Raw genomic sequence first — 10415 nt, forward strand, 5'->3', positions numbered from 1 at the left:
TTTATATGCTGGAAATTGTACCCCGGCCATAAATATTGCGCCCTAAGAAAAACTTCTGTTACGGAAATTTATTTTAGTATGAATAATACGATTAGATAATTTTTAATTTTTTTTAATAGATTTTTTTTCGTGACAAATTTTTTTCTTTCTAAAATTTTTATTGAATGAATTTATCTGCTGAAAAATATCCCGAGCCAAATATTTGCGCCCTAAGAAAAAATTTTTTCACGAAAATTTATTTCAGTATGAAAAATACGATTAGATAATTTTTAGTTAAGTTTGAAAATTTTTTTGGTGAAAAATGTATTTCTTTCTAAGAAAGTTGTCTTTAGTTTTTTGAAATTATCTGCTGAAAAGTATACCCCGATCCAAAAATTTTGCGCCCTAAATACACATATATATATATTTTTTTTTGATAATTAGAACATGTCTTATGAATAGGGCTCGAAATCCCATGCACTAAAAAATCGAAAATATGCGCATATAATATGCATCCAAAACTCAAAATATGCGTTATAAACAAGTAAAATATGCAAATGAAAATATCTCTTACTAATATATGTAATATTTTACTGCCGGTACAAAAATAAATAACACATGTATTTTTACGACAAAATTACGAAAGCAATTTACATCAAAATACAAAGAGCTTTTAAGGCGTTCCCGCTGTCATAAAAAACGTATAGCAGGCCTGAGAACGCTTGACAAATTTGGGGAGGAGTTCTAACTTAACTATGACGCGAACTAAGAGTTGTCTAACGTATATACTTCATTCTTAGAAACATTTATCTTCGTTTACACATGTCTTACATTACATATGTATGTGTAATTGATATGATAAAGTTTATTTTTTCTGGAAAGTGAGACTTGAAGAAATTCCAAATCTTTTAAGGACATATGTAAAGTTCCATTTCCTCTTTGTTTCCTTCCTTTTTGTCATTTATATTTTTACGTTTATCTTGTCTGATTGCTGATTGAATAGCAAGTGCAATGTATTTTACGAAGAAGAATCCCAACTCAAAAACTGCAAGAATTGAGAAACCTAAAAATATTGAGGTGACATTACCAATGGTGCCTGAAAATGAGAATCAAAAGAGTAATTATAAATATTGACGTAACCTTGAGTAGAAGAAGTTAGAAGTTGATAATATTACATTTTACATTTTTTACATATTAAACAATGCAACACTAACAAAGTCATGGGAATAAAATCAATTAATTGCATAAATTTAGGGGGGGTCAAAATGTAAATAAGTAATTTTTAAGAAAAACAAAAAAAAAACAGTACAGCCAACTTGAATTCTCATATACAAATTTAGAAGTTCTTCATGAAGGAAGGAATAATCGAAAACTGCTCACGTGGTCCAAGGTTATAGGGTAAGAAAAAAATATTCCGATTATTTGAAAGCCTTCTTCATTTTTTTTAGATCGGTTAATAAATCCCAAAGGGGCTGGTTACCAGAATTTTCAAATATTTTTAGTTATGCAGTTTTAATGCACAGTCAGAAAAAAATCTAAATTCAACACGAATTCCGAGACAATTAAAACTTCCATTAAAATTAAGTGAGCTAAACAACTAAACATTTTGTTAATAATTAAAAAAAAAATCTTCTATTTAGGTGCGAATTTCTTATACATAGCATTTTCAATTTTTCTAGTGATTTTTTTCGTTTTGGCGTTCACAATTGTTTTCAACTCGTTTTTATTATGTAACATTTATTAACAGGAACAGGATAATCAATATTCTTTAAAAGTAAAATTTTTCGGCACTTTGCACTCAAAAATTTTATGTAAACAATTAAAAATTTAAAAAAATCGGACTCGATAGGTTTCTTATAAATTTTATTGGCTTATAAAATCGGTTGAAAAATTTAGGCTCTGGACTGAACAATAAATTCCAGCTTTAAAGAGAAATTTTAAAAATAAAGAAAATTATATATTGTCATTTTGGGATGTTAAATCTCAAAAGTCGTATCGGCATTCGTAACAATGCTGGTCCGAAAATTCTTTGTAAATGCTATTTCATTCCATATGCCAATATACCCTTTTGCTGCAAAATTCGCGGCCATCGCCATAGAAATATAGTTAGCTTTCGTCAAAGAAAATATACAGATAATAGTGACTTTTAGCTCCTTATATTTAGATACATTTCCTGCAGGGTAATTATGTAACGTCAACTTTTTAGAAGCACACTTTGGTAAGCCAAATACGTGTAATCACGGTGAGGGGTTCTGGCAATTTTTTGTTTTTTCACATCTATTTCACCATATTTTGATTAATAGAAAAATACTGATAAAAATAAAATATTTCACACAAACAACAAAAAATATATCCGATAATCGCATGAGGCCAATTGCCTGAAAATTTTAAAATGCGCTTAGTGCCATGCTGCTACTATGATGAACAAATTATAGCTGCACCAAATCTTCACAAGTTTTAAAGTATAATTTTTGCTGTTATTTAATTTTGGTTAGTTATTTATAGTTCATTCTTTAACAACATCCGTACAAATACAAGTTTAAAGGCAGTGTCACACGATTTGTTGGTATGTGCCAAAGTTTGATACAAATCGTTGCCCAATTGTGTGAACACCCACCCAAATATTTTTCTTTATCCCAATCACGAAAATTAATTTGTTGAAATTTTTCAATAGAACATTGCTGTATTGTACCAATCTTTTGACTACAAAAAAAATCCCCCATTTTTTTACCAATAGCCCAATATAAAAATGTACAAGTCTGTACAAGTGAACCAATCGAGTGGCACTGCCTTAAAAATTTATGCAATTTAAAAAAAAAATCAACAAATTTGCGTTAAAATTGCGAATTTTTTGATAAGATTCTGAGTATGCTGTTGTGTATTGTTGTTGTTGTGTTGTGTTGAATTCTAGTAGAATAAAGTACAAATTTCAAATGGCCAAAAATGAAGATCTTTTTTTTCGAATTTTTAAAAAGCTCAATATTTGTACAAAAGTTTGTTGAATTTTTTTTTTAATATTGCACAAATTTTTTAACTTGGATTTACACGGGTTTTGTTAAAGATTGAACTATATTTTTATAAAATAAAATAACAAAAATTAAATAACAACAAAAATAATACGTTAAAATTTGGCAAAAAATGGTTCGACTATAATTTTTTCAGAACAAGCAAGCTTCCAGCATGAGTTGATACGTGGTCAAATCTGTTTAGCCCATATATATACATACATACATATCTAGCAATGTTGTTATATGTTCAAGGGACATTTGGCTTTAAAGAAGATTCTGAGGACAATGTACATTCATATGTTTAGTTTAGGTAGTCCCATCAATATTGCCCTGCATTAGTTAGCTACTCATTGAATGGGTATTCAATTAACAAATTACACACACTTACATATATGTACATACATATGACCAACTTTGCATACTTACACAATGCCTCATACCAGGTGTTTCCAACCACTCGCCTGTAATACTTTGCATATGGCTCATCAAAATGCACGCGTAAGACCGACATATCTTCAGAATCCAGAGCAATTTCCTTTAATTCACTGCATGGGAAATAAGGACATTTAATTTCAAATATATGTATGTACACATGTATGAACATAAACATTTTGTAAAGCATTCAAAATTGTGTCATAAAAAGGAAAATTTAGCCCTCTGTAAGAGAAATTTTGGAGGATGAATATCATCGTTTTTGGCCTTAAAATAACTGTTACCCTGAGTTAGAAAAAATCGTTGATGACCACCTCTGATTTCAAGTTGGCAGAGATTCCACAAAGCTCTGAATCCTGGAGAACGAGTTGTAAATATTTTTAAACTTAACTTTAACAAACCCCAGCATGAACAGAAATAATAAAGTTAAAATGACCTAAATTTTCATACGGGGCACAGTGGTCAAAGCTATGTTTTCGCAAAAACTTTTACGATAGCATTCGTTGAATTAAGCAGATTCAACGGCTTTAGATATTTATGAAAATACTAATCAGTTTTAGTTCAGTGATAGCTTTATTCCGGTTAATTTATCAAAGTATTCAAATATGCCTTTTTCGGGTAAAACATGGAATCTCCGAGCATTGTACGAGGGCATAAATTTGTTTAAATGGATTACATGAATCACCCTAAATATTTTATGTATGTAGACTTTTTTTGTACTTACTCTTCCGTGCTGCTTGCTATGAAACGATCTATTGGTAATGCCATCAGTGACATTTCGTATTGTATATCATTACAGGCTGGTAGGCAATGCGGACAATACAAAGCCTCTGCGTAATCACGTTCTAGACCAGCAATGGACTCACGTTGAGTCATAATATTATCCATTTTAACTGACAAGATGCATGTGTAATTAAAAAATAATCAAAATTGGTATCAGTAAGTAATTTATTCAATACTTAAATGTTTCTATTAGAACTTAAGTATAAATTAAATAAAGAATATGTGAATAAGTCTAGGCACAACTCCTCACAAAAGTCTTAAAAACATTCGCTTTTATGCGAACGCAATACACATATTTGTAGCGCGCCTTAAGTTTTCTAAGGTTTTGTTATTTTGACAGGCAATCAAATGCAATTCTATAAGAGTATTTCCAAACTATCTCGATGACATATAAACATATTATCATTATTATAAAATTATTCAAGAAAAGGACGAAAAAAAGTTTTGTGTGGATCCCACGCGCGACTGAAATGAAACTACATATATTACTAGAGAGCCCACATGGCGTTCAAACCCCAAAATTTAATTTAACTTTTAAAACAGCTGGCAACCCACTTCGAAAATCTAAAAATTATTTTAAATTTTAGTCGTAGCTATCGCTTATGCGTGTGCCAAATTGCAACTAAAACCGTTCAGCCGTCTCACATGGATCGGTTTCTCTAATTCACCCTGTTCCGATAAAAAGTTCTAGCTTCAAAAAATTTAACATTATTATACATTTACAGGCCAAGCTATTTAATTTTACAGAACGATGCAGATCTGAAAACCTACGCAAAAACGCCTTCGCGGATTATATATATGTACATATATATTTTTACATAGATAGATGCAACTTTTCGGATATATGGCAACCCTAAGCAAAAGTATTTTCAAACTTAAGCTTTCATATATGTACATATTTTGTATATAAGTTAACTAAATTTGATCTTTCACACAGGTGGCACAGGTAAGCTAATGTCTTTCCGAACCCATTTCGATTGATACACATCATTTCACTTATTTAATAGATTTAATTTAACTTTTTAATCTGGTGGCAACCGTGTTCAAATACCTCGAAAACATTTTAAATATTCAAATTAAAGATTTGCTACCAATCTGTCGTTTGGCATTCGTATTTTAATATTTCATGTACCTTTTGCATCATTTAATTAAATTCTAAACAGGTGTAAAACCCTCTTCCAAATATTTTCAAACCGAAACTGTGATACATACATTATTATCTCAATTACCGAGCTGCCCTAATTTAAATTAATTATTTTTTTAACATGGTATTAAGGAATAAAGCATTTTCAAAAACATTTCGATTGATACCCATATCGTAATAATTGATTTAACTGATTCAGCCTTGAGTTTCGCCCGAAAAAATTTACACGAAAATTTTTCATCCGCCCATAGTAAATACACGGAAACAAAAAGGGAAATATGAACCGGTTCGGAGAAAATGAAACTCAAGGTAAGGCTAATTAAATAATTTGAATTTAATTTTTTAAAAGTTGGCAACTCCTTTCCAAAAAAATAAACACCTCGGTTTTTAAATCAAACGAACGCTGGACGGATTATATGAAATTTTTCAGCATAAATAATGAACAGGTATGCAGCTTGGAACATTCCTGTACTTCCATGTACATATGTACATATCTACATAGTATTTCAAACTCACATTTGTAGCTCAACAAACAGGACACATGCTGAAGTGTACAATAAATGACACCATCACTTTGTGGCCACAAGTCCGCCTCCACATAAAATGGTACACAACCGCACAGTGCCATTGTGTTGAATGTTCGGCAGCGTGTGATGCAATTCGAAAAACTATAATTAGTGATAGGAACAGCCGTGTCTGACGTATCTTCATCGAAATAGCATTTACGCTGCAAGAAAATTAAAAGAAATAAAATCACAAATGTAAAAAACTTAATAGGTTTTTTTCTTTTGTTCTACCTACAGTTTGTGCACTGATCGAACGGAGATTTGGATCCGTAAATACCAGAAGGGCTCTCAATGCAATAAAGGACTCTTCGCCATACGTTAGAAATAATTCGTGGGATTCACCAGATGTTGTATCCGGGAATATATTAGAATCATGTATAATTACAAGATAACCATCGATTGGTAATATTGGCATAAAGTCATCTTGATGGCTGGTATTCAAAACAACTGTCAAGCCCAAATCTGCACTAACGAAACGATCGCGAAAATGACGTTCTTGGTAGCTGAAAATATATACATACCTATGTATTAACGAAATAAATGAAAAAGCGAACTTTTTACTAACTAACTACTTACAAATTTCCCGTATTAAAGGTGCAACAGAATCCATATGAAGTGGATCTTTTCTGAAACGCTTTTTCGCCAAAGCAATCGATTTCAATGCCTGCCAGCTTGCAAGTGCGTATGAGGTTTTCACAAGGCGGCGAGAGCTTTTTGGGAAATTAGATTGGATTTATTAAAGGCGGATGCATCGTTCTAGTTCCAAACTTTTTCTTTCATGTTCTCCCAAAGAGAACAACACAACAACAACCACATGGAAGAAAAGTTCTGAACTAAAATGGTGAATCCGCCTTAAAAACAGGAACCAAGTTAGGTTAGGTATGCTGGCCAGCCCCTACGTGGCTTCGCAGATACCAATACGGTCCATATCATTACCGGAGCTATGAGATTTTATACTCAATTGATTAAAAACTATAAGTAAGCATACAAACAAGGTATGGTTAGGTTAGGTTTGGAGGGCGTGCGTGGAATATTCCATACTTTCACTCGGAGACAGAATTGTCCATTGTGAGTTCCCTCTTTAAGCGAATGTCAGTAGAAGACACGTACCTATAAGCTAAAGAGCAGCTTCAAGTCATCAAGCTGAGGATATCCAACATTCTCACCTTCGCTATCTCGCCCAGTCTGTTCAATAAGCGTGGAACCCAAGTGCTTGAGGCGCTTCGTCTGTAGGTCTAGATATCGACACAAAGTGGCCAATTCGACTCTTCGTCATCTGGTTGTTATTCGCCGCCGTTGAAGCATTGTTGCTATAACACAGTGTCCCGTGATGACGCCGGTAAGGATTCTTTCTGTAGATCTAGTGGGTTTCAGTATGTCCCTTGTCTTTTTCCTACTGAACCGCAGCCTCAATAATCTTGTGATCTCACAGTCGTCCCCTTTGCTTCACAAGTCATTAGTCGCGCTCGCGGAGTATTCACCAATTTTCCAAACGTGATCACTAAACGCCGGTAGTACGGAGCTATCCACTTCTTCTATTGGTTTCTCTGAACCGCATCTGGCCATCTCATCGGCCATCTCATTCCCTTCAATATTTCTATGTCCAAGTGACATTGATACGCTCATTGGCGCCAGAGTGGTGCGACATTTCCATACAATTCCCGATTTTACTATTTTAGGTCCTATTGCTTTGACTGCTTCTTGACTATCGACTGGAACTCAACTAATAAGTAAAAGACAAGCCACCCTCTTCTCTATGGCGTAGATCTCCGCTCTGAAGACGAAAGAACCGGTTTATGTGCAGGTCGTTCGAGTCGCCGCCGGATGCGGTTCCTTTTCCTAGCTTTAAACCCTCAATGGAGATGGATATACCCACCCCTGCTACTGGCAGTCCTGCATCCCATTCTTCTCTGGATGCAGGATAAATAAACAGGTTGTGAATGATCAAGTGAAAATGCTTAATAATTTTTATGTATGAAATATGAACAGCAAAGAATGTTACTCATATGCCATATACGGATATGTTATTTTTCCCTGTTAAAAGAAAATTTTTGGTTCTGAAAAAAATCACAAGAAATAGTTTTCGTTATTTCTGTCCCTAGAAAAAGTACTTTGCTGGTACTGTAAAATTTCTTGAATTATTGAAATATACGACCATTTTTTTCTTGAGAGCTGCATACTGATTCAAGAAATTTTGATAGAAGCCGAGCGGTTTACCCATTCGCTTCAGTCTGGGCCTAAAATCAGTCTACCCCTCGAGCTGCATGATGTCTACCATAAAGATGGCTAAAAGATTTAGTAGAGTTTGTTAGGGGCTTACTGGGGGGAGAGTGTAGGGCTCCTGAAGACAGCCCGCCGTACCCCTTTCAATGCACTCCTGTAAGTGGACTTTTAAAAAGCCGGCCAACATAGTATGGTGATCCCATAGAAAAAGATGAATCAGACAACCGCAATGTCCATCTAGTCCAATCCAAGTACTTATCAAGGATTACACCGAGATATTAGACCTCGTTGGAGAGTAAAATTCCTAGTCGATATTCTGCAACTGTATTTATATACTACAAAAATTCCAAAGTAGGGGGAAGAGAACTACTAATTTCACTAAAGACCGTTCGAGAACAGCTACGCCAGTGTTAAGATAACTTCCTCTTCCATCTTTTTCTTAACAAATTAAAACATTTACATATTAACATATACGGTTGCATATGATTTTTAAATCAGAACATATTAGGGTATTACCATTTCGGCAACTCTTCTTGTATTGTAGAAGGTCTCATTGTCATAAGTGTCGAAGACATCCAAAAAGGCTTGAAAATTGGAATACACCTCACCATAAACTTCTTGATCGTTTTTCTGATATAAATTGATGAAAAATTTCAAACGCTCCAAAAAATAATCGACGCTTCGCTGGCTAGGATCCTTTGCGCTCCTATACATGTGAGTATACAAAATAGCTATTAATTAAATGCACTAGAGTAAGAAGTTACTGCTGCATATGTACATATGTATATTGCTATGCCAGCACCTTGACACCAAATCGAAGTGTCAAAAGCGCAACCGATGCATGCATAAGTGCACATTTGTGTGTGTGTGTAGTATACATACGTATGTATGTATGCATGTACATATGTATTTAGGTGTGGAAATATTAATCATGGTTATCAAAGCTTAGTAAGTCTCTATGGACATCAACCCATTCCTGTGTGTGTGCAATTAAGTACGTACATGTGTATGTAATACCAAAAATAAGTGAAATGTCAAACTCACAGCTCCTTTGCGTGTGCCATTGCCGCCTGATATGATATTCTATTGTTCGAACAGATGGAGATGGATGGAAATGGCACCAACTCGATAGGATACAATGGATTGTAGAGGTTGATGACAATGTACTGAGCCACAAATTGCTCCCAAATCAGTGACAAGACCGTTAACAGAGCGCACATCGTTGTCACATGCACAGTCAACCAAACTAATCTGCAATGCAAGAGAAGAATTTTGAGCATATTTGGAATCTAACTAGGTTCCGGTATTTGTTCTCCTATATATACATACATATGTATGTTGTAATTTTGTGTTAAAGAATATTTAGTTATCTGCAAAACCACAATTTCAATTTTAGACCGCATTTCATTTTTACTTAAAACTAGAAAACCTGCTCAGCAGGCATTGTTCCTGCCACAGTTACATACATGCATACACATTTTCAAATAAAGTATTTTCTTCCGTATTTTCTGACAAACTAATTTTACCCTCACCAGTATCAAGTAATTGTTTGAAGATTTTAGCTACTAAATAATGCATCGTTGCAATTAATTTCAAACATGGCTTAAGGCTATGTTATGCATAAATACTTTGCATTGCAAGTAAAAAGTGCTGATCCATCAAGACAATGCACGGGGGCACACGTGTGCGGTCAACATAGAAAAAATGCATCAATTCTGCTACGAAATCCTACCCCAACTACCATATTCACCGATTTCGACGCTGGACTAGTACGTGTATTGAGCAAAAATTTTGAGAAATACAACGATAAATAATTATTTTTTGCTCAAAAAGTCACTGACTTTTCTAATTACCCCCGTATATATGAAATAATTTTAAAATAACTAAAAAATATATAAAAGGCAATGACAAAGATAATGTTCGATGCTCTCCACCTCCTTCTCGTATCTACAACTGCGACAAAAATCGTTGATTGGGTCTCCTAACCTTTTTCCGTGTGTGCCGATAAGGCAGCGTCCGGTAATTACCCCTACACTACTAATCTAAGAGAAAAAAAGAAGAGCGGCCCAGTCTAGTGAGAGCTATGGATCGACTTGCATTAATCTTAGGCCAAATTTGCTTGGTAGTATGGCAGGTGGTTTTCAAAGCCTACCTGGTCTTAACCTCTTCGATGAGTTAAGCCCGAATTTTGTGCAGAATGTACTTCAGATATTCAGATATTCCCGTCGCCCTCCTTGCAAGCTCGTCGGCTAAGCATTTGCCAGAAATTTGTCGTAGAGA

The 10415-nt window shown here is 34.2% G+C and overlaps 1 protein-coding gene across 1 annotated transcript; it reads right to left on the reverse strand.

Moving 5' to 3' along the window:
* Positions 1 to 843: 843 nt before the first annotated feature.
* LOC118737318 (sodium channel protein Nach) lies at positions 844 to 9386 on the reverse strand. Its single transcript, XM_036467750.1, has 8 exons — positions 9180 to 9386; positions 8652 to 8841; positions 6489 to 6622; positions 6148 to 6415; positions 5863 to 6073; positions 4144 to 4312; positions 3414 to 3532; positions 844 to 1075 (listed from the first exon to the last, which is right to left on the reverse strand). Exons 1-8 carry the CDS (start codon positions 9353 to 9355, stop codon positions 888 to 890), a joined length of 1455 nt encoding a protein of 484 aa, XP_036323643.1. The 5' UTR covers positions 9356 to 9386; the 3' UTR covers positions 844 to 887.
* Between the last annotated feature and the right edge of the window lie 1029 nt (positions 9387 to 10415).

The sequence above is a fragment of the Rhagoletis pomonella genome, unplaced genomic scaffold (assembly GCF_013731165.1).
Source record: "Rhagoletis pomonella isolate Grant_MI unplaced genomic scaffold, Rhpom_1.0 Rhpom_scaffold_00004, whole genome shotgun sequence".
In the NCBI taxonomy this organism is placed as follows: Eukaryota; Metazoa; Arthropoda; class Insecta; order Diptera; family Tephritidae; genus Rhagoletis; species Rhagoletis pomonella.

Coding starts and splice junctions, on each gene's coding strand:
- LOC118737318 (XM_036467750.1), bottom strand. CDS start 9,355: ATGTGCGCTCTGTTAACGGTCTTGTCACTGATTTGGGAGCAATTTGTG. Junction 6,074..6,147: donor GTTCGATCAGTGCACAAACT/GTAGGTAGAACA, acceptor ATTTTCTTGCAG/CGTAAATGCTATTTCGATGA. Junction 1,076..3,413: donor CACCTGGTATGAGGCATTGT/GTAAGTATGCAA, acceptor TCTCATTTTCAG/GCACCATTGGTAATGTCACC.